The sequence below is a fragment of the Panthera uncia genome (genome assembly GCF_023721935.1).
Source record: "Panthera uncia isolate 11264 chromosome B2 unlocalized genomic scaffold, Puncia_PCG_1.0 HiC_scaffold_24, whole genome shotgun sequence".
Taxonomy (NCBI): Eukaryota; Metazoa; Chordata; class Mammalia; order Carnivora; family Felidae; genus Panthera; species Panthera uncia.
In genome coordinates this window covers 74,223,566-74,249,288 of record NW_026057580.1, presented here as the reverse complement: position 1 = coordinate 74,249,288, position 25,723 = coordinate 74,223,566, and the positions used below count along the sequence as shown (strand labels likewise).

The 25,723-nt window shown below is 38.4% G+C and overlaps 1 protein-coding gene across 1 annotated transcript; it reads right to left on the bottom strand.

Moving 5' to 3' along the window:
- Positions 1-272: 272 nt before the first annotated feature.
- Positions 273-24,922, bottom strand: LOC125938840 (amine sulfotransferase-like). The gene is made up of 7 exons (XM_049654231.1): positions 21,966-24,922; positions 16,831-16,983; positions 10,817-11,025; positions 6,738-6,861; positions 5,669-5,763; positions 3,009-3,192; positions 273-1,152 (listed from the first exon to the last, which is right to left on the bottom strand). Exons 1-7 carry the CDS (start codon positions 22,003-22,005, stop codon positions 1,031-1,033), a joined length of 927 nt encoding a protein of 308 aa, XP_049510188.1. The 5' UTR covers positions 22,006-24,922; the 3' UTR covers positions 273-1,030.
- Positions 24,923-25,723: the final 801 nt, after the last annotated feature.

Here is a 25,723-nt window from a genome sequence, read left to right as displayed (position 1 = left end):
GGCAAAAGTCCATGAGAAAAGGAGAGCAGTTAGAACACTTGACTCAAAAATATTCTCCTCCCAATATCTACAGATACTTTCTATGCTGGCATAGGATAATCTTCACAGGAAATGAGCAAGTTTAATGTAAGGACCAGGTGTCCTTACAAAATGACTGGAAAGAAAACACAAATAAGTGTGAGTATAAATACCTCTGAATGGGAACACTCAACTAGTGGTGATGTCAATTTTTATGTGACATTTTAGGAGTAAAGCAACACTTAGCAGAATTCCAACACAATACATCATGATTTATTGGTTTCTTAATCTATGTTAGAAATTAGGGCATAGTTATAAAAAAGAAAATTATATCGACAGAAAATATGTCATTTTACATAAGAAAATTTATGTACATACAATATTGTAGAACAAGATAATGTCTGTTTTAATCAGTAGGAAAATGATGTGAATTCAATAAATGATTTTGGGCCATTTGGCTATCTGTTAGGAAAAAAAAATTGACAGGTATCTAACAACAAAAGATAGATATTAAGATTAAATAAAGAAATGACTTATGAATACATGGAAATACTTGTGATAGCAACACTCCTAGTTGGACACAAATCCTAGAAGCCATAAAATGAAAGGCTGACTCGTTTGATTACCTAAGAATTAAAATCTTAAATATGAAAAAAGACCATAAGTAGTTTTTTATAAATGACAAGGCTTCTATTTTAAGATGTCAAATCAATCACATGTTATGGTCTCCTTTGTGGTTCAAGGCTTTGGAACTTCTGAACTTAAGGTAAACTATTCCATGATTATACTGCAACACAAAGAGAGGAAACCTCTTCTGATCAGAAAGTGAGGACTCCTAGCAAATTGAAACAGGCCACAGATGGCAAATGATGTAGTGTGGGCATATTAATATTTATTCCTCAATGAGTTTTTTCAATAATAAGCCAGTGACAATCAAAGATGAAAGTGTACAATTCAATATATTTCCTTCTGAAAGAAGTTTCGTAAAAATATTTGTGCATTGTTAAGAAATCTATTCTTCATTCATATCCCAGATGAACTTCAAGGGAATATCTTTCATCTTCGTTTGGAAAATCATGTCAAACTTTTCATTCTGCTCAGCAGTCATGTGATTTTTCCAGTCTCCAATTGTACCTGGGAGGAACAGCAAAGAAATTGCTTCAAGGCAGATTCTGGGAGGAGGGGGCATGATGCCTTAGTGCTGGGAGAAACACCATTTTTTGGACATTCATTTTCCTCCCTAGTAAGGCCCCTGTTGCTCCTGCACATGGCAATGGCCCTTTTCTCTCCCACTTTATGGCAAGGGGAAAAGAAAACTCATCATCACAATTATGAGGTAATTTAAGGTAATTAGCTCAAGCCCTGAGCTGTCAGCTACCTGACAAAGGAGAAAACTCTTGCAACTTGTTGACTATTTTGTTTCAGGCTAACATGGGCTATTGTAGTTTACAGAAGTCCTTAAAAATTCCAAAAATCAGATATCATTAGACAAATATTTACTGATGAGGACATGGATGCTCAGAGAGATTTTTAAAATATAGCCCAAGCTCATACAGTTTGGAATGGCCCACCTGTAATTATTCCATCTGTACCCAGTGTAGGTTTACAACAATCTTACTTTAAACTTACAGACACAGAGTTGGGACGGCAAGTAGAGGTCGATAGAAGGAGAGGCAAGAAACACTGAATGTAAAATCACGCTAAAGTGTAAACAAATAAATAAACCAGCTTCAATGCTAATGAAACTGAAAACACAAACACAATTTGTGCAGGAGTGGTAGAGCCAGTACAAATGACATTACACTTCATAACATCTAAGAGAAAAGTATGTGCAGAAGAAACAAGGGAATGTGCATCATTTCCGTAAGGAAATTTGGCTTCTCCATTTTTTGTTGTCTTGGCCATTTCAGTCTCTCGTTTTTCAGGTGTGTTAAAGATGTGTAACCACAGAATATTTTCTTTTTTCAAAGAAAAAAAATGCAAGTGCCATGATGATGGCATTGGAGAAGGATTGTAGCATCTACAACATGACAGGATGCGCTGAGGGTAAAGGGAAGGGCATGTCCCCACTTCAGGTTGGCTCCAAGTTACCAGTGTTTCACATTTTTTAATTGAATGGGTGAAGATGTACAAAGTAGTTAAGTGAAGGAAATACTAATGTATTTAAGCCACTATTTATTGCGATTGGCGTAGAGGCATAAAACATTCTGATTAAGTGTAAAATTTATGTCAATTCTGTATTATCGATTTTCCAGGTACTAAGAAGATCATACATTTTAACTTAGAATAATTTATAAAATAATAAAAATATTCTAACATGTTCACATTTATCATTTATATGAAGGAATCATTCATTTAAAAATGCACTCACCAGAGGTATCATATTGAGATAAAGGAGATATTCCTATACATTTTTATGATGGAAGATTATTTTGTTACTGGGAAGGACTATTATGTATACTATACTATTATGTGTGTGTGTGTGTGTGTGTGTGTGTATGTGTGTGTGTGTGTGTGTATACTATTATATGTATACATAATAGTCCTCCCCAGTAACAAAAGAATAGTGAATATGTGTTGTTAATTCAGTCCTGGACGAGGTTCAGACTAAATCACAGAGATGGAAGAACAGCCAGTGATGGCCAACTGTGCCACCATTAATTCATCATCATGTGCCTAACCCATTGTACTGGGGGAAAATAGTCTAACACTAAATGAACATCCCTTTTGTGGTAGACATGGTGATAGGCATTGGTAGATTTCCAGGGGCCAAGGAGAAGGCCTTGCAACTTTAGGCTATTCATCCAGACACATTCTGGGACCAAATAATATAGTCTCTTGAAGAGCACCAAGAAGAAATCATGGAAAATCAACTGTGTAGGGAAGGGAACAGGGCCATAGCAGCTCCACATCGGGACAGCTTAGAAGCTACACTTCGTTATGTTTGTATCACAGTGCAAGATAGCCAAGCATTTATTGTTCAACATCACCTTTGCGAAGGAAATGACCTTTTTTTTGTATCCCAAAATAGGCCTTGAGTTTATTGTCATAATTGGCTCGTGGGTCATTCTTCATGTTTTCAAACGTGGCCTGTCTCACAACGGCATCCACGTCCTCTTCACTCAATTCTTTCCCCAAAAATTTGCATATTTTTAACACAGAGCCTCTGAGATCCTGAATAAATCATAATATGATAAATGATGCACATTATAAGAAAGAAGACACACACAAAAGTCACAGCTAAATATCATTATGGGAGTGAAAAATGTAGGTGCTTAGGATACTTAGAAAAGTGGAGCAGGACCATGAGAAGGTTCTTGCTTATTCCTTCTTGATAAATTAATTCCTCCCTTGTCCACTGTTTTAGAGTGCATATTAGGAACACTCATATTTCATTTTATTTGTGTTAAGTGGGCAAGTATTTGGTGAATAGCTACTATATGTCAGATGCTGCCCTAAATGATGGTGCACGTGAACAGAGGCACAACAGGGAATCAGTTCTGGGAATTCAGTACAAGCACTTACTGGCAAAGAGTAATTATGTAACACAATTCAGAGAAAGTTCCTCAAAGATGAGAAATTTGTTCTGGGAATTAAACCAAAACCAGGACTTTTTTGATAGACAAACTGAAGATACAGTGTTTAAATCAAAAAAAGACTATCTGCAAAATTGTGGTTGCATGGAAGGTGTGGGATCTCAGGTCACAGGAGTATGAGAATTTGAGTTTCTCTGGGGCTATATGGGAACAGGTCTGGGATGAGAAAGATGGGAGGTGAGCCTGTAAGCAATAGAAGGACAATCAACAAAACTAAAAGGCAACCAACAGAATGGGAAAAGATATTTGCAAATGACATATCAGACAAAGGGCTAGTATCCAAAATCTATAAAGAATTCACCAAACTCCACACCCGAAAAACAAATAATCCAGTGAAGAAATGGGCAGAAGACATGAATAGACACTTCTCTAAAGAAGACATCCAGATGGCCAACAGGCACATGAAAAGATGCTCAATACCACTCCTCATCAGGGAAATACAAATCAAAACCACACTCAGATATCACCTCACGCCAGTCAGAGTGGCTAAAATGAACAAATCAGGAGACTATAGATGCTAGAGAGGAGGTAGAGAAACAGAAACCCTCTTTCACTGTTGGTGGGAATGAAAACTGGTGCAGCCGCTCTGGAAAACGTGGATGGAACTGGCGAGTGTTACGCTAAGTGAAATAAATCATACAGAGAAAGCCAGATACCATAGGTTTTCACTCTTATGTGGATCCTGAGAAACTTAACAGAAGACCATGGGGGAGGGGAAGGGGGAAAAATTACAGAGAGGGAAGGAGGCAAACCATAAGAGACTCTTAAAAACTGAGAATAAACTGATGGGGGATGGGAGGGAGGGGAAAGTGGGTGATGGGCATTGAGGAGGGCACCTGTTGGGATGAGCACTGGGTGTTGTATGGAAACCAATTTGCCCATAAATTTCATATAAAAAGAAAAAAAGAAGGGCCATATTGTGAAGAAGATTACAAGGCCAGCCAGACACTTGAATCTCTATTTCGTAGGTGATATGCACTCAGCCAGAGAGTCTAGATTTGGTATATGCCCTATGGCAGGGGTAACAGAAGCTAGTGACAAACACGCAGCAGGTGGCAGCCTTTAGGGTCGCCAGCCTTTCAGCTCTTTCTCTTCTTTCCTGCTAAGAGATCCTGGTGGTGTCCTGGCAGCAGTGCCCAGCCACATTCCATAATGATCATTATTAATCCAACTTCCTCGTGGCAATCCCACTGTCTGCTACAAGAGATTAGTTTAGGGTGGTCACATGGCCCAATTTGGGTATTAGGTCTGAAAGAGGAAGTCAAACAGAAGTTTCTGAGAGTGAGTTTCCTCACGGAGCAAAAGTGGGAACAAAGCAAGGCAAGAATGCCACTTTTCTCCCCGTTAACACTCTGTCTGCCATGTAAGCTATCATGTGAAGACATGACTTTGGAGCTACAACTGTCCTGCTACCATGAGGGAAACATCGTCATCACACCAAATATGGAACAAAAGAAACACAGAAAACCCTGGGATATTCTTGACATGCATGAGCCAAACACCCAGCATCAGGGTAGCCTGGCTCTGGGTTTTAGTCAGTAAGCAATAAAAGTTTTCTTTTCAGGCACATATAGTTGACTGTACTGGGAGCTGAATTCTTTCTAATCATACACAGGTATTTTCATTTAATTTTTCCTGCATGGTTTAATCATACACAATACAGACAGGATTAAAGTTCCCAAGAAATGTACCTGCAAGTGAGGAACACACATCTACAACGTTAGTGTAATTAAAAATGGAAGGAAATAGATATAACAATTCACGAAAGAGAAACCAATAATCTGACTCAAAATAATCAAATCATTCACACCAACATACATAAACAGACATCTATTGACACACAGATAAATTTTGAAAAGAAACCTCCAGTGGTAGTTCTAAATGGAAACCTGGTAAAGAAAGCATAGAAGTGATATAGGAAAAATGTCTCCTGGTACACAATCTGGGTTCTCAAATTTGATATCATCCTTTGGGTGTTCTGGGCATAAACAATCAATTCATTCAGCCAGGCTGGCTTACAGCTTCAGTGAAGTCAGTAATGTCACATTTCTCACCTTCTTCATCTCCTCATACATCAAGAAATGAATGTTGAACAGGTTTTTGTGCTCATACCAACCTTTGATGTGGTCAAACCAAAGACTTCCTGCCACTGTGGGGAGAACAGATACATCATTAAGTAAATATGTTGAACACATTGAAAAGAATCTACAGTCCTAGGAGATGCAGGAACTTTTAGTAACAAAGGAGGAAAAGGAAGTGTGCTGCTAGATTCCAGATTTCCCCTAGCATCTGGTTGTGGGAGAACCATCCAACTTCCACCAGGAAACAAACATACAGTCAAGGAGAAATTAGTCTCTTAAAAATGCATTTCATATAAATAGAAAATAATCTTGCCATGGGGTAAGAAAAACTGAAAAGGGAAAGGAGGAATGAATCCTCTCCTTACTTCTCGACTATCCCCAAAGGCACATGGAGGTATTTCTACTCTGCAAGGAGCACGAGAGGTCTCTGAAGAGTCACTTCAGCTCTGCCACAATGCATTGGACACAATCGTAAGTCTGTTCCAGATCATCACGTTTACTTCTGCAAGCTTTGTTCCTGGTCAAATAGCTGCACTGGCTCCTCAGATAAGAATGTGGTGAGCACCTGTTTTGCTCGATGGATAGAACATGCAACTCTTGACCTCAGAGTTGTGAGCCCCATTCTGGGTGTATAAATTACTTAAACAATGAATAAAAATTTACTAAAATATTTTTTAAAGGACCCTTGGGAGGAGCCCCTTGAAATATGAAGTGCAAAGCTCCAAACGTACGCTCTCACTGAGCTACTTCTCACTAAGCTAGGACAGAAATCTGTGTGCCAGTGAAATAATCTCTCCATGGTTAGATGTAATTATTCTCTGTTGGTATGACTGTAATCTTGACAATCTGTTGAGAAGGAGAGAGAGTTAGCAATATTTGTACAATGGCTGGACATGGTCACCTAAGACAACACTACCAACTGGCTTGATACGTTGATTACTGATCCCCATTCTACTCTATTTAAGCAAACTCTTTCTCTCTGCTAGAGCTTAAAAACTCACCACAAGACACCAAACTTAGTATTTTATGAAATTTTAGTTACCTTCTCCTTCTAGAAATAGATTCATGAATTCCACAAAGTTATCTGTAGTGGATGCTGTCAGTTTCTTTGAAAAGTGAAAATATGAGCACATAACATCCTTAGGGTTTCTGTATATGTAAATAACCTGGAAAGAAAGGAAGTATTCATTATATCTGATGCTTTCATAATGTCATATTTGTACCCTAATGCCCTCCAACTGAATGAAGCCTGTTAGCTTAACTTTACAGTTTCTAACCATGTCTTGTATATATTCAGCCCTCTTTGTATTTTGCATTTCTCCTCTGCAATGGCTCTCCCTTAATGACTGGGAGACTTAATTATTGGTGACTATCAATTACCTCACATGGTACCTCTTCTTACTCCCCTAGACAGAAACCAACAATATTCTCCTGTCCCTACCTCAACAAGCTAACATATGTGAAAATATCTCATAGCTATACAATTATGGCAATAGGAAAAACTTACTAAGATATTTTCAAATCATCTGTGAAAGTTTAGATTGTATTTCTCTCATCCTTCAGTGTATGGTTCACATAATTCTTATATATCTTCACAGTATAAAGCACAAGTACTTGACCCATAGTAGTTACTTCTTCAATATTTTTTGCATTGAAGGACTATGAGATTTAACTTTAAAAATGTATATTGTAACCAATCAGAAGCCATAATTTCATAAAGCAGTGAAGCAACCCAAAGACATTAAAAATACAAAGTATTGGGGTGCCTGGGTGGCTCAGTGGGTTAAGCGTCCAACTTCAGCTTAGGTATGATCTCATGGTCCATGGGTTTGAGCCCTGCATCAGGCTCTGTGCTGACAGCTTAAAGCCTGGAGTCTGCTTTGGATTCTGTGACTCCCTCTCTCTCTGCCCCTCCCCTGACTATGCTCTCTCTATACATAATAAATAGAACAAAATATATAAGGAAACTGGGAAAAGGAGTGGTTTGAAGATAAAATCAAAACTCCTTTTGGTATTGGAGCCCATATTTGGATAATACCTATATAGAGATATATTTGACATCTCTATAGATATAGAGTTTTTAAATACTTTACATCAATCTAGAATTAAAGGGAGAAATCAACTATACATACATTGTATTTAACTTACGTGATTAGATAATCTAACTGAGGGATTAACTATAGAGGGAGAATAGGAGAAGGCCAGGCCAAAAATCTGGGAATCATCAGCTCTCAGAGGTTAGACAGAGAAGGAGAAGCCAGTAAAGAGGAAGGAGCAGCGTCTCAAAATATAATTGTATAAGTTAGAAAAGATCTCACATAACATTTCCTAAATAGTGAAAGTATCAACTTTTCTCACAAAAAGCCAAAGCCCAAGATGAGAGTGCAACAGGTTAGGCTAACTCATCATCTCGATGTAGTCATAGACTGAGTCTCCTACTTTTCCACTATGACATGCTAACCCTTCTTTATGTCCCACACAGCTGCCACTTTTCATCCCCATGGTCAATTAAAATAATGAAGAAACCTTCTTTCAGAGGACACGAAAGAAACTTCTTCTTTACTTGTGTTGTTGTTCATAAGCTTGTCACTTACCTGTGCCTTAAAAATTAATGGCAAGATGCCTGGTACCAAGCCCTGGTTTTGCACCAACCAAATTTTACCACTCTAACCATCAGACCAGAAGCATATACAGGATACAAGTCCAAACAAAATGAGAGCTCTGCTGAAATGAAATATGAAGAGAGGGAAAGGTTTTTGGGTAGAATCTCCTCTAAGTGTCCACTGAGACAATATGATACCACGAATGTGGTGTCTGGAACAGCAGGAAAAGAAAATGTTTAAAGACATAGAAAGTGATCAACTATGTCAGATGCCAGTGATAGGCCAAGTAAAGTGATCAAGAAATGATCCCCCCTTTTCAAAAACTATAATAACAAGGGACGTTGACATTCAGGATTCAGTGAAAGCGCGGAGAATGAGGCTAAACGCTTTTAAGAAGTTTATCTCAAACAGAAAATGAAAGGCAGAAAATGAAAATTGAAATGGAGCAAGACAAGTTTTATTTTACTGTTAAAAAATGCCACATGAAAACTTCATTATGGGCCAAACAGAATGATCCAATCAGCATAAGGAAATTGGTAATGAATGAAAAAAAGCAAATTATATTGCTTAAGGAAAGTCTTTGAGAGTAGAACAAGTTTCTCAACAGTGGCACCATGGACATTTCCCCAGATAACGGTCTGTGGTTGGGACTACCGTAAGCATCATGGGACATTTAACAGCATCCCAGGCCTCAACCCACTATAACTAGCAGCACCACCACCATAACCAAAAATGCCTCAAATATGCTAACTATCCTGTGGGGAATACGCAGAGCTGAGAGCTGATGATTCCCAGATGTTGGCCTGGCCTGACTCCCATTTGCGAAACAGTGGTACAGACAAAAGGGATCCAAAAAGGGATCCAGACCATGAATGGAGGGGCAGATATGTAATGAGAACAAAACTGTGTACACATCCCACCTTTTCCTCTTAAGGAGGGACAGCAGTGAGGGGAGGTTTTGCATGTGGAGGGCATCTACTATTAATGGTTTACTTGGAGTCTTTTACTGGGATAGGTAGAGCAGAATGCTGCTGAGGTTTGAGAAGATAAAGAAAGTATGAAAAGTCAGTATGGAAAGGGGGGGAAGCAAAACATTTTTAAAAAGTAAAGTGTGAGAATTGTGGCCATAAATGTAAAGAAAGACACAATTTTTAACTGTTTTGATTTTTTCTGACCACACTACCAGATTCATGAATATAGGTACTAATATAACACAATTGTGTTTCAGCAGAATTAAGGGTTGGCAACAAATCATAACAGTTGAATTAGCAAAAGAATTTAGACAAAAAGGATTTGAATTTAAAATGTAGAGTCATTGGTGGGCAAGGAGCAATTGGGGACACGCATATATATGAGAGTGAGTGTGGGGAATAGGAGTGGGGAGGGGGCTGGAGAAATGAATGTGCTGACACATCATTGAACGGAACACCTGAAAAGAGCAGGAGGAAAAGGAGACAGCACTCAGATAATAAGGTGCTTGAAGCAAAGATCCGCATTAGGGCAATTACTGGCGATCCCTTTTGTCATTCATTCAACTCTAATGCCTTCTGGACAGGGTTCTATGCACTGCAAACTCCATCTGTCTCAAGGGTTTTACACTGTGGCCAGAAACATAGACAATAAATAAACAGGTAAGTATGTATTACATCAGAAAGCAAAAACAGTCATAGACAAAGGCAGGTGCATAACACGTGGGTTGCAGAAGAGGGTTACTGAGGTTGGTGGAGGAAAAGTGGCTGGAGTTTAAATCAACCGGAGAGGCCTGGCAGGGCTAGGGTCTGGGAGGCCAGTGCAGAGCCTGATGGGTCAACCTGAAGGAGGCAATCCCACACTTGTGTGGCCCTGACAGGAAGTGCCTCCTTCATGTTGATCCTTTGAGCGCAGTTGGCCTCACTCCTATCTGGCCAGCCAGAGACAATGTACATCAACTTTGAAATAATCCCGTGAGTCAGAGGAGTGGAGGTAGAGAGGGAGAAAATGAGTCAAGAGTTGAAATTATCAGTGGGTGGAGGTGACTGATACTGGGAGAGACAGAAAAATCACTCAGTAGATACAAATGATTCTCTCTGAGCTTCCCTCAGATTTCCAATGAACTCGGTACATTCACAGAGAAAGCGGGCAAAACAGGTTGGAAGCGTCAGAAGGAAGCGAGGAGAGCATACAGAAAAAAGAAAAAGGAATTGTTGGCAGTTTATATACACATGGTAATATAGCTAACAAATGAGAGGGTATATAATATATAATGTACATGATATTATAATATACTCTATGAAGTAAATTAAATACACTCCTATATAGTCTCATTTTCCAATGGTTGTGTTCCATATGTGATCAGAAAACAAAGGGTGAAAGATAAAATCAGATACTGGAAGATAAGAACACAAAAGTCTGTTGAAAATTAATGCATGACAAATACCACATTTGCTAACACCTGGACGAGTGCAGCATCAATGTAATGAATAGAAATGAAATAATGAAAAAGCAGTTGTCTTTCAGCAGCCATAGTCTATTTTCCTACTTTGGCTTTTTTGTTCTTTAGCCCCCTGGGAACCAAGTAGTATGGGATGTGGGTAGTGAAGAGACGAGGAGATGGTCTTTCAGCAAAATCCACTTCTCGAGAGGCGTACTCAATGAAGGGGATGCGTTCAACTGTTTCCAGATTCCCAATGCCTTTGCGATGTTCTTCAAAATAAATCAAGCACAATATCTGCTGAAACCAGACAGTCCCTGTAAAAGAAATAATTTTGTTTTAATGATGCGAAAATTTATCCAAAAAGTATATAGATGTGTCATCAGTTTTTTAATCAGAGGTTGTTATTATAATACGTACAAAGGTAATTTTGTCTCAATGGAATTTTTAATATATAAAGGGTGCAGTGTGGGTAAAGACAAACACACGTTGCCTTTGCTTTTCGTTATAAGGAGATTCTACATGTGAAACTCCATGGGCATTTGTCCCACAAATTTTTCTTGAGTCTTCTGTACTTTCTTCTGCTTCATATATGGGAATTTTAAACTATCTTCTATGCCTGCCTCAAGATTTCCTTCCCCAACCCCACTCCTAGGACGTTAGCTAATATAGAGGAAAAAAACTGGCATTTTACTGATAGAGTCACTTTCCATCTTTCCCCCGTTCCCTATGTTTCTTACTGTGCCCATGATGTCACTTCGGGAAATAGTGTTCATTATAAATCCCTAAAGGAGGCCCTGTGATCCACATGGAGACAGGAAGGAAAAGATTAGACCTTTTGCTGTAAGTGGGATGTGACAAATTCTAAGGATGACTATTTCTCCCAATTCCAATTAGAGTGGACATATGTCACAGAATACACGGGTGTACTGCCTACTCTAGATTCCTTCCACTTCATTTTGCATGCTTCATATATGGGAATATTAAGAGTTAAAACGCACCTTCTGTAAGGTCATGCTTCTCATATATACAGGCAATGCTTCAAAAACCTACCCCAACAAGAAGTCACATGTCCCAGAAAGGTTCAAATCAACATCTTAAATGAGAAAGTACATTGGCCCCTCATCAATTCCCATCCTATAATTCCTTCCTGAGACCACCCTATCACCCTGCCTGTGAAGCAGCAGCATCTGGTAAGCAAGATCATTGTTAAGAATACATGCCTTGCTGTCAGGTGGTATGCACCTTGTCTGGAGCATGATGGGCATAAATCCTCCAGTGTTGCCCAGGGAAGACCAAGATCATGTGTGCTTACATGTTACCACAGCTGATGTTCAAACACAAAGAAAATTCATTGTTATGAAGCTCTAAAAGGGTTTCTTACATTCTCCAACCTTTCCCAGATAAGAAGTACTGCTTCTGCATCAGGTATCACAGCTTCAGGGGTGCCGAGGAATTACCAAACATGACCTTAATGGGTTACAAATCTGCAGAAATTTAAGACTATGAGGACTGGAAGAACGTGTTCCCCAGGCAAAATAGGCTGCGTTTTTCCTGTCTTTGTCCTCTCTCCTGCTTCTGCTTCCATATCCACTCCCCTATCACAACCTATCTTTCTCGTTTTCTCTTTTCTTTCTTTCTTTCCTCCTTCCTTCCTTCCCTCCTTCCTTCCCTCCTTTCTTTCTTCTTTCTTTCTTTCTTTCTTTCTTCCATTCTTTCTTCTTCTTTCTTTCTTTCTTTCTTTCTTTCTTTCTTTCTCCTTCTTGCCTTTTTGGATGTCAGAGGTTAATGTAAGTTGATATTTATCATTTTCTGCAGTCATGCTATACTAACATCACTGATTCACTGCAGGCACTCCAAGATCTATTAATTCCTTATATTCACATTTCCTGCTTCCATTCCTACCCCCACTTCCACCACAGACAAGAAGACTTTAGGGTTTAAAGTATATTCTTTCTTGGAAGATGTTCTTTTGAAATATGTATTGTTGTATGTGCTTGATTTTTAATCCATGCACGTCATTTCTTACTGTTTGTCACTGTGAGCTGTGGTTTAACATTCCTTTACATGCTACTGCTGATCCATTGCACCTAACAGATGCTGTCTGTGTTTCAGGGTGTGCATTCATGCACTGACCTGTCTAATTTCCCCCAATGGACAGCACACCCCAAACAACACTGCCACATACACCCTCACTCATGTTGCCTATGAACCCATATGAGATATTCTTGGAGACATATACTCAGGAGCAAAATTGCCTGGTATGTCTGTATTTCAGTTGATCAGCTAGTGCCAGACTGCTTCCCAGAGAATGGCTGCTTCAGTCTACTCTCCCAGCAGTATTATGCTAAAGCATGCAGATGTGTGTGTACTCCTTGTCAGCATTCAGGGTTTCTGACCTTTCTAATTGCTGTCAGTGTACTAGATATAAAGCAAGTGACTATTGTGTACGAGCTTTGTGTTTTTTTGTTGGTATTGGTGGAGAGTGGTTTCCTTCGGTAAATTTTCAGCTCATCTCTTTGGCTCTTTTTATAAGTAGATCACTGTTCTCTTCCAGTTGATCTGTATATATACCTAATATATTCTAGGTATTAATTATTTTTAATTATAGTCATTGCCAGTAGTTCCTCTCTTTCAGACCCTATTAACTTTGCCTAGGGAACTCACTGTTAAGCAAAGCCCAAACATCTTAATTTTGATGTAACTGAATTTATCAAACTTTTACCTGTATATTTTTCTTTGGACATTTGTGTAGACGCTCTTGACCACTCCTTAGTTACAATGATTTTTCTACAATATTTTTAATAGAAATAGTTGTATAATTTTACCTTTAATATTAGTGTCTTGAATACACTTAGAGTTTACTCTTTTACGTGCTGTTCGATTCCAGGTGAACTTCCTGCATATAGTGACACAGATTTCCTGGGACCAAATATACTATCTTTTCCCCATTAATAAATGCACCTTACTTAAATTTATATTGAGTTCTGTTATACACATGGAATTCTTTTTTAGGTCTTTCCTGTTCTTCTGGGTTATTTGTTCTTGTCTAAATGCTATGATGTGCTTCCTAAGGATGGCTTTGTAAAGAATGAACAAATTAAGTATGTAGATATATGGTATAGTATAAGGTGATATGTGTTATATTATGGAGGGAAAATAAAGCAGCAAAGAAGACTGTGAGAATTTTGAGTGAGGCTGCATTTTTAAATATGACCATCCAGAATGCCTTAATGATAATATAAGTTTAAAATAAGGACCCAAAGGAAGGGAGTAAACCATGCACATATCAGGTAGAAGAGCATCAAGGGAAAAAGATTCTGTGAGTGCAAAGAGCCAGAGATAGGAACATGTCTGTTAAATTGAGGTAGAGCAAGAGAATCAGTGTTTTCTGGGGAAAAAAAATATTAAAAACATTTTTTTCTAGCAAATATTTTAAGAATTAGTAACAATCCTTCACAGACTCTTCCAAAAATAAAAAAAGTGGGGACACTTCCCAATTCATTTTACAAGGCTAACATTACCCAGCTAAGTACCAGAAAAGACACTAGAAGAAAAGAATGTCACAGGCCATCAGTCTTGATGAATATAGATGCAAAAAATCCCCAATAAAATATTAGCAAACTGAATTCAACAACACATTAAAAGGATCATACACCATGATCAAATACAATTCATTCCAGGGATGCAAGGATGGTTCAACATCCACAAATAGAATAGTTTGATAATGCATTAAAAAATGAAGCATAAAAACCATATTATCATCTCCATAAATACAGAAAAAATTCAACAGAATTGAATATTGTTCATCATAAAAATTCTCAACAAAATGTAGAAGGAACATAACTCAATAGGTTAAATGCCATTTATGACAAGATCATAACTGACATCTTTCTCAATAGTAAGAATTTCAGTTTTCCATCTAAGATCATAACCAGGGCATCTAAAGTAATGACCAAGATCAGATGCTTCTCACTAGTTTTACTGGAAATCCTAGCCAGAGCACTTAGACAAGAAAGAGAAACAAAAGGCATCTAAGTTGCAGAGGAAGAAGTAAAAGTGTCTTTATTCGTAGATGATATTATATATCAAAAACCCTAAACATTTCACCAAAAATTCTGTTAGAACTAATCATTTGAATTCAGTGAACTTGCAAGATAGGAATCAGCATACAAATATAACTTGTATTTCTATAAGCTAACAATAAACTATCAGAAAGAGAAATTAAGAAAACAATCCCATTTATGATAGCATCAAAAAGGAGAAAATATATAGGAATAAATTTACCTATGGAGGTAGAAGACTTACACATTGGATATTGTAAAGTACTGATAGAAGGAACTGAAAAAAAAAATACAAGTATATAGAAAGACATTCCTGTTCATGGGTTGGAAGAACTAATATTGTTAAAATCCCATACTACACAAAGCAGTCAGCAGATTCAATGCAACCTTTATCAAAATTATCATGACATTTTTCGCAGAAATAAAACAAATAACCATAAAATTTTTTTGCACCATATAAGACCCTGTGTAGCCAAAGCAATCTTTAGAAAATACAGCTGAGCTAAAGGCATCACATTTATTAGTTTCAAATAATATTAAAAATTTATAGTAATCAAAACATTATGGTATTGGCATAAAAACAGATGCATAGATCAGCAGAGCAAGAGAGTGAGCCCCAAATTAAACATGTATAATCAACTAATTTCTGACAAAGGAGCAAAAAATATAGGGTGGACTCTTCAATAAATGGTATTGGGAAAACTGGACTGGCATAGGCAAAAGAAGAATATGAACCACTCCCTTAAACCATACACAAAGTTAATTCAAAATGGATTAAACTCTGAATGTAAGACCTGAAACAACAAAACTCCTATAAGAAAACAAGGGCAGTAGTGCCCCAAAATTCATGCTGGCAATGATATTTTGGGACATGACACCAAAAGCAAATGCAGCAAAAACAAAATAAGTAAGTGGGAGTATATCAGACTGAAAAGTTTCTGTACACCAAAGAGCCCAAACAAAATGAAAAGGCATATTGAATGGAATAAAATATTTGGAAATCATATTTCTCATAATAGGTAATATCAAACCATATAGAGAACTCATACAACACAGCAGCAAAAAACATTCCCCCCAATCCCATTAAAACACAGGTAGAGAATACCCCACATCATGGTACTAGGCACCTTCAACCCATGGTCTTTGAAGGTGAGAATGAAAGGGTCCAGGCAAGGTGTAGAGAAACTTATTAATCCAGTGATTTCCCTCTTCATTCTCAGCAGTATATCTTCTATCTATACCTGGCTATGGAAGGGACCCCCCTACTGTGGGATCAATGGGATATACCTGTGGCTCGGCCTCCCTAATGTCATTCACATTGAATGGGGATGAGGCCGGACAGTGGCTCATAGAGCTGAGTATGACCCCTAGCTGTGGGCTAGAAATGTCCTTAATAAACATCCTTATTTTTCAAAAAATAAAAATAAAAAAATAAAACACAGGTAGAGAATGTAAATAGATGTATGTGTAGGCCCACACACACAAAATGTATGTATATATTCTACACATATATATGAGTGGTATCAAAAATAAGACCCAAAGTATTTGGGGAATGATCATAATTAGTATAAGTTCAATTTCCTCTTTCTCAGGTACTTGGTCATTAAATACAGCTTCAAGTATGTCCCAAGAAGCTGCCTAAATGGCAAATATTCCTGTGTCCTTTCCCAGCCCATTTCAGCAACTCAGTGTTTGATAGGGTTTCGTCAATCTCTCTCCTTCTTCATTATGCCCATTTCCCTTGCCCACATGAGAAATTACTTATATCCAGTAGATTGACTATATATGCAAATAGAATATGCTCCTAAAAAAACAGTGCTCCCATATTACAGAAATATCATTTTATTTTATTTTATTTTATTTTTGGCTTGCCCAATTCTTGTATTTTATTTTTTTTTATTTTATTTTTATTTTTTAATATATGAAATTTACTGTCAAATTGGTTTCCATACAACACCCAGTGCTCATCCCAAAAGGTGCCCTCCTCAATACCCATCACCCACCCTGCCCTCCCTCCCATTTTATTAATTGTATTAGCTGTTGGAATACAGGACTCACCAGATTTGGGGTATGTGATTATGAAGACATCATCATCTCTGATTTCAAAATCATCTAAATTTTTTAAAAATTCAAGATTAAGTTTAGTATTTGCAAAATAACATCCTTTAAATTTGGTTAAAAATTTGTTTGTATCTTCCATATTTCTGTTGCCTGCAAAATACAGATAAATTATTTGAGAGAAATTTAGTAGAATGTTATATAGTTTTCCCTTCTGTATCTTTCCTTTTTAACAAACACAAACACTGAAAACCTGTTGGCTCTGAAAGCCTGGATTGTGGATGTGTGGAATTTGGGGAATGCCCAAGAGACTTCTATTTATGGGCTAGCTCTTGGTTTTATTTGTGCGTGCTCCATTCATGTAGGTATGGGGAAAGTAGCTTACGAGTAATTATTGTAATATTTCTAAAAACTGATGCTCTTAATCAGAAATCTTATGTATATTTGAACAGAAAATGTATATACAAATAGGATTTAAGTGGGCTTCAAAAACACTTGGCTATCAGACCAACCACATAGTCCTTTATCAGCTGGCCTTTTTTCCCCCCTGTAAATGAACTACATTCACTTGCTTAGGTCTTAGTAGGTTCATAAAAGATTTCTTTTATATAATTTCTCGGTAGGCATTATCTGTTTATAGTAATCTTGGTACCTTTGAATTTAACTTTCTTTTTTTTCTTTTTTTTAACTTGTGACATCTTTAAAGTTATTGGGGTAGTACCAGCATGAATGGTCACAGGCATGAGTCTATTCCGGGAAGCCTGAGACATTGCGTGTGAGCAATTAAATTGCCCATAATGATAATATGGACAATGGCACAAAGGAAAAGCATGAAAGAAAACATTTAAATAATGGATCGCATGTAGAAAGTACAAACCAAGACTTGTGAGTCGTCATTTAGGTACATATTTTGCCTTTCATTATTATCTGTCCCTAACTATATGGAAAAACGCATTTTGATATGAGAACTCTGGGTTTCAGTTTTCTTGGAGGTGTTGCATCCACACGACTCCTGAAACAGAATGCTACGGGCACCAGTGACAGTCACAACAAAGTTTATTACAATGAGAGGCAAGGCCGACCGATCGGGACCAACACTCTTGATAAGAGTGCGGCCCCGAACAGCCGGGGTACAGAGTTTTTATAACCGATCACATCGTTTTATCATCACCTGGGAACAGAACAAAGAAACAGTTCCAGATGAGTTAGAAACAGTTGTCTAATGAGGTGTTTACTTTAGACTTTCTGCCTCTAAGTTGCAACCAGTGGATCTCCTTGACCCTGCCTCTGATGCTCTTTTCTTTGAACTTTTGTTTCCTTAATTGGTGAAGCCTAATTTACAAGGGTATGAGGCATAGTTTACCAGAGCAAAGCAAGGCTGTTATCTCTTAACCTTCGGTGTCAACCCAAAGCTGTTATTTTTCAAGCTAAGCATTAGCTCTACACTACAATTTAACCCTTACAGAGGTACTTCCAGATGACTCTGAAGTGTCCTATTCCTAGTTCTCAAAATAGTTGATCATAGCAGTAGCTGACAAAATAAGAGCTTAGAATTGCATAATTTGAAAACAATTCCAGAAAGCCAGAGCCAAGGGTCATTATAGAAAAATGGAAATAAGCATGTTTTTTATTTTGTTAAAGTTTATTTATTTTGGAGAGAGAGAGAAAGAGAGACAGAGCGCGAGCACAGAAGGGGCAGAGAAAGACGGAGACACAGTATCCAAAGCAGGCTCCAGGCTATGATATGTCCGCACAGAGCCAATGCGGGGCTCAACTCAGGAACTGTGAGGTCATGACCTGAGCTGAAGTCTGATGCTTAACCAACTGAATCACCCAGATGCCCCCAAATAAACAACTTTAAATATATTTTCACAGTCACACTGTTACTGGAAAACCTAGGATTGGTAGCCTCTCTTTACAAAAGAGATTTACGAAAAAAAACCAAATTACTTGGAATCATCAACATGAATTCATAGGCAAGAAAGAAAGTGGGGGACCAGACAGCAAAGGATGGAGAAAGACAGGAAAGATGAGTTTTCGGTCACTGGAGATATTTAAAGAGTCTCTTTGCCATCTGCAGTGTCCAAGATGAAGAACATAATTTACATCTCGATCCCCACATTGGGCTGTAATAGTAACTTGCATTATAAAGAAGCAGTGGCTCCTTAGTGCAGCCAGTTCCACGTCTTGGGATTAAAAAATAACAATAAGCCCGTAACATTTTGATCTTTTCATAAAGCAAACAAGATTTTGTTGCTATCAGAGGTGGTACTCAGGGGTCAAAAGGACCAACATGAGGACTGCCAGGGCAAAGATCAGAACAAGTAAACAAGTTTTGTACAAACGTGACTTCATGATGATGCTATTAAAATGTGGCCACACAAACCGGCAACAAATTTTTAAAGCCTTAACAGGATTCATAAGATTAAATCATGAAATTCTAATAAGCAACCAGGTAAGAATTATCCATTGTTAGTAAAAGTAGGAAGGTCGTGTTTAGAGAACATTTAAAAATATATATGCCTGACCATAAGAGACTCTTTTTTTAATTTTTTTTAACGTTTATTTATTTTTGAGACAGAGAGAGACAGAGCATGAATGGGGGAGGGTCAGAGAGAGGGAGACACAGAATCTGAAACAGGCTCCAGGCTCTGAGCTGTCAGCACAGAGCCTGACGCGGGGCTCAAGCTCACGGACCATGAAATCATGACCCGAGCCAAAGTCGGCTGCTTAACCGACTGAGCCACCCAGGCGCCCCAAGAGACTCTTAAATACAGAGAACAAACTGAGGGTTGATGGGGGTGAGGGAGAGGGGAAACTGGGTGATGGACATTGAGGAGGGCACTTGTTGGGATGAGCACTGGGTGTTGTGTGGAAGCCATTTTGACAATAAATTATGTTTTAAAAAACATTAAACCAGCATAGAATCACAAAGATAAAAAAAAAAATACAGGGGCGCCTGGGTGGCCCAGTAGGTTGGGCGTCCGACTTCAGCTCAGGTCATGATCTCACAGTCCGTAAGTTTGAGCCCCGCATCGGGCTCTGTGCTGACAGCTCAGAGCCTGGAGCCTGTTTCAGATTCTGTGTCTCCCTCTCTCTCTGACCCTCCCCCGTTCATGCTCTGTCTCTCTCTGTCTCAAAAATAAATACACGTAAAAAAAAAATTTTTTTTTAATATGCCTGGTTTGTAAATTAACATGGGGGAATAATGAGAATTACTAACAAGAATATGGAAAATACAGAGTGACTTCTAACAGTGAGATAAAAAGTTAGAAAAACTTATGTAAAAGATACAGGAATGTTGGGGAGTGAAAATTGGTCCCTTTTATCTTTTCACAAAAGTAGAATAATGGTATCTTATAATACTGGAGCCTAGGCAGGGACATTGTAAACAATGCATCTGTGTCAGAGATTGACATGGTCTGGCTATCCAACGGGTCCCCTATAGCAAAGGGCTTATATGTTCCTCAGGGTCCAAATGTGTAGAGTAGGCTTTAGGGGAAGGCATATGCCCCCATCTGAGCCCAACGTGATTGCAAATTGGATGGGAAGAAAACCTGGCATGTGACATATGTAATATTACCCAGGGTAGAAAGTTGAAGCTCTTGTACAATAGATGTGGAATTATAATTAGAATGAAGGTGATTCACAGTCAGTTGAGGTTAGTTGGAACACCTGTCAATATCTAATTTTTGATGTTCAGGAGCACCAGGAAATGCACTGAAAGTAAGGGATTTGCCTTTAGCACTGGTGGCCAAACAGCAAGAAACGTTCATACCTAAAGGAAGTGGTGTAGCAATTAAAATCCTTGGGAAGTGGCAGGGAGGATGTGAATATACCTTTAAAAGTGGGGAAAACAGAGCAAAAATATCTTTTGTGGCCAAAAGATATTGCTTCTGAGGGAGCTCAAGGAAAAGGCCATAGGACACATAGGACACATGCCTTTTCCTCGAATTGGCTGTGTTAACAGGAAATAAAGTAACAAGATAAGTAGACAAAAGGGGACATATCATCGATGGACTCCTTTTCTAGGGAAGTAAACTATTTGAAAACATATGAAAAAACTTAGTGTGATCCGAAAAGGGGGTAAAAAAGAAGATAAACTAGAATGAATCTGGTATTCTGCTATCATACATACTATACATTCTACCCTCTTCTATTCTCCGTGTATTAGAATCTAGTATAAAACACTACTGTTATGGTCCATTATATCTTTGTTTTAGTGTAAAATGTTCTTGAATCTCTATATAAATATTTTGGAACCAAAACAGCTAAGTTGATTGAAAATCAATGCAAAACAATTACATAATATTTTTGCTTCAAATATATGAGCTGATATCTTATATTTATCTAGCCCAGTGTTTAGAAAGATCACCTGAGGGGCTCCTGGGTGGTTCAGTCTTGGTTTCGGGTCAGGTCATGATCTCATGGTTCGTGGTTTCAAGCCCCCCACCAGGGCTCTGCACTGACAGCCCAGCCCCTGCCTGGGATTCTCTCTTTCCCTCTTTCCCTCTTTCTCTGCCCCTCTTCTGCTCTCTCCGTCTCTCAAAATAAATAAACTTAAAAAATTTTTTTTAAAAAGAAGGAAAAAAGTCTCACCTGAGACTGTATAATTAGTACAGTTCAGACAAGTTAAGGGGAGCAGAGTTTGTGCCCAGAAATATACTGCATTAGCAGGTGGATTTTTTTGCGACAGAAGCAATACAGATCCAGCAGACCCAAATAGCTTTTTACTTTTCCTTAACTGCCTAAAAGAATTTCCACAGGTGGCCTGTACCAGGAAGAAAACTTATACCAGAGATAACTTTGTACATCATAAAGACTCAATCACATGGTTGAGGTTGAGTAAACACAAAGAATATGTGCTCTTCACATGTTCCTGTCAATCGTCTTTGTCTTCTTTGAATTCCCAATGCTTTCACCCTCTTCTCTTTAGCTCAGGATAATATATAAACCTCAGTTGTGGGACTGTATTTGACTCTTCCTGTTATATGGGGCTGCCATATGTAGGTAATTACATTTGTTTTTTTCTCCTGTTAACCTGTCTTATTTCAACTTAATTACTATATCAGCCAAAGAACATAGAAAGAAAATGGAAAAGGGTTTCACCCTCGATCAAAAATGCAACTACTCACCAATAAGAGCTTGTTGAAATGAAGACTGAACTTCTGACATCAATGCCAATGGGAAGAATAATCGTGCTGCCACTGGTTGAAAAAGACTTAGCTCAAGACTGTGTTTTCTATGAAGAGATTTAATGATTCACCAATTAGCAGATCTCCCAGAGTCAACAGCTTAATCATGAGGTGGGATTAGGCTGGTAATGATGGTAAATCATCTAACAGACTGGTGAAGAGCCTTGATAACTTTACCACACAAAAAAGTGAATGTCAAATAATTCAGCTAGCTCACTGGCACTCAGTGCTCCTGGGCAGGGTTCAAAGTATGCTTTGGAGTAACATTAAAAAACAAGGATGGATTTGTTTGCTGTCCCACTCCGCAATACTCTTAAGGCTGTAGGTTACTAATACCATGGTTTCAGTTGCTTCTATTTCCCTAGTACTACTCTTAGTGTCTTTAAATCTTTGTGTTGTCTCTTATGAAATGGTATTGAGAATAGGTGTAGTGTGAACAATTAAGAAGTGGAGGGAAGAAATCCACATCTGTAAGTAGCAAATACTTTGAAGGATAAAGTGCCTTCCCAAATCCGACTATCATATGCTTGACACAAATCTAATACACGTCCAACTACCAATCAACATTTCCTGTCATTATTCCCTTCAAAGGGCCACCATTTGCAAACTTTTCCATGCTAGTGATACCACAGAAGGAGAGATAAGTTATGGGATTGGCTCTTCGGGTAGCGTTTTATGTCTTCTTTTTCACACTCTATTCAATCGGTTTGTGGTCCAAATAGAATGGCCATAAAGGATTCTAAGGCCTATTCAAAATCCCTCTATACGTACTTGGGTTATGGACCTTAAATGCTGTTACTCTCTACTGATAATGCTTCCTCAATAACAGACATGGTTGTTCCAAGTTCCATAAAACCATAGAGTCTACACTGTCATTCAGCACCGGGACATGTATGGAAGTGTTGAATCACTGAATTGTAAACTGGAAACTTGAATTACAATAAAAACTTAAAAATGTAAACATAACTAAGCATTGAAATAATTAAAAAAATCAACTGTCATTAGAGTTCCAGTTTCAGTATGGTGGTATTAACCACCTTTCGCCATCTTTGAAGCATCTATAAACAACACTGGATGAAAAAAAAGAAAAGCCTCAAAACTAGCTGAGGATACTAGAGAGTAAGCAAAGGCAAGCATTTGGTGGAGGAGAGACAAAATTTGAAGAAGTGGCCAGGCAGAGTGGGGATAAATTTTTCTGGGTTTTGTTTGTTGTTTTTGCCCCCTTCGTCCCTGGAAATGGCCACAATTGCAGAACAGTACAGGTGGCTCAAAATGAAGTGGATTCTTTCATCCCCAGATGGTACTGGTAAACACAGCATTTTCAGCATAATTTACTCCATTTGGCTGGAAGATGGCCATGGTGTCCTTTCATGATCAAAAGACGTATTTAAATTTAACAAAATTTACGTATTCACCAGAACAGGCAGTCTGAGGAATATACCATGTGCTTAGCAAAGGGGACTCCATTATAAACAAAAAATTCGCATGAAATGGTAATAATATATTTGCATCATATGGTAATTCAGAATGAAATTCACATCAATCTCACTCCTCCTTTTCACAACCCTTTCAGATAAGCCTCGGCATGTGCTTCTTTTCCCCGATTTGTCATCATAAAAAATATGGAACAATTAAAAAAAAAAGAAATTCCTCTTGAAGTGGTGAGGAAGCCGAAGGGACTCGTTTAGAAAGACTCCATCATGAGCAAAGAACCATCCCCATTTGGGGCATGGTAGGCTATCACTGCATCTGGATCCCTGGGTTTAGCCTCACATCCAGACCTCTTTCTGGAGCCATTCAGAGGAACAATTTGGGTGGATTGGAATGGGGTAACTGTTACCACCAGGATGTTAAAGAACTAAAAGAAAAATTAAGTAATCCCCCTGCCCTAGAAATTCCCTTTCCCCTTTCTCCACCTTCTCCTCGTGTTCTTTCCGAATTTTAGCCATTCTGAAGGGTGTGAGGTGATATCTCATCGTAGCTTTGATTCGTAGTCCCCAATGATGAGTGATGTTGAACATCTTTTCATGTGTCCTATAGTCATTTATAGGATCAGAAAGAAAGTCTACTCATGCTTTCTGCCCATTTTTTAACAGATTATTTGGTTTGGGGATGTTTTGCTTCATAAATTCTTTACTTATTTTGGATATAACCCTTTACCCCATATGTCATTTCCAAATATTTTCTCCCATTCTAAAGGTTACCTTTAAATTTTGTTGATTGTTTCCTTGGATGTTCAGAAGCTTTTTATCTTGATGAAGTCCCAATAGTTTATTTTTGCTTTTCTTTCCCTTGCCTCAGACAACATATCTAATAAGAAGTTGCTACAGTCAATGTCATTTACAAGAGCCTTTTATCCTATATGTAGGGGAAAGAAGAGGAATCACTTTGGGTGTCCTAACCCAAAAACTGTGGCCTGTTCTCACACAGGCAATCTCTCTCTCCAAACGGATAGACCCAGTAGCAGAGGGTGGCCAGGATGTTTTCGAGTAATAGTTGCAACTGCCTTGCTAGTTGAAGAAGCTAATAAACTTACTCTTGGATGGCATCTGGATGTTATGACCCCACATCAAGTTCAAGGAGTTTTAGAGGCCTAAGGACATCAGTGGCTAAGTGGAAGGAGATTAATAAAATAACAAGCCCTTCTTCTTGGCACCCCTGATATAACCCTCAAGGTGTGTCAAGACTTCAACCCAGATACTCTATTGCCTGACAAAGACAATAAAGAACTTCTAATCCACTCTTGTAAGAACAGTATACAAGTATAGTCAAGTAGGCCTGTCTTCAAGAATAAATCTCTGTCTAATCCAGAGGCTGACTGGTTTATAGATAGAAGCAGTTGTATGCATACAGCAATAAGGAAAGCTTGATATAAAATTTATCATTGTGCAGGATGTAATCAAGGGCAAACCACCTCCTCATATTTTAGGACAAGAGGCTAAACTAACTGCTTTAATTTAAGCACTACAATTAGGCAGTTAACATTCAATATATATACTGATTCTAAATATGGTTTCTTGGGGGTGCCTGGGTGGCTCAGTCTGTTGAGCCTCTGAGTTTGGTTCAGATCACGATCTCGCAGTTTGTGGGTTCGAGCCCCGCATGGGCTCTGTGCTGACAGCTTAGAGCTTGGAGCCTGCTTTGGATTCTGTGTCTCCCCCTCTCTCTGCCCCTCCCCTGCTCATGCTCTGTCTCTCTCTCTCTCTCTCTCTCTGTCAAAAATAAATAAACATTAAAAAAATGTTTTAAATATGGTTTCTTAAAACTCCATGCCCTTACAGCCTTCTGTAAATATTGTTCCCTTTGTTCTGTTCCCACTTCACATCGGTATTTTTTACAAATAATAATAATTACAACAGGAATCTTCCTTTTCTGTGGATGCAATTGTTGCTGCGCGGCTTCCAAATCTAAATATGCTAATTCATGTGAGGAGGCCTCATATATTCTTCCAAGCCAGACAACTTATAATGGGGAGCCCTTCATTTAATCAGATGGGTCGGGATTTTTATGCCTCCCAATAGACAGAGTCTACAACCCCTTTCAGCTTGAAGAAGTTACAGAAGATGAGGCCTTCACCCTCCAACACCCCCTATAAGAATGAGGAGGATAAAAATCCCATAGCAGGGAGATGAAGTAGGGAAACTGAAGACACTTCATTCTAGAAAGGCTCCATCTCTGCCGTTTTTCTGTTAGGTCTC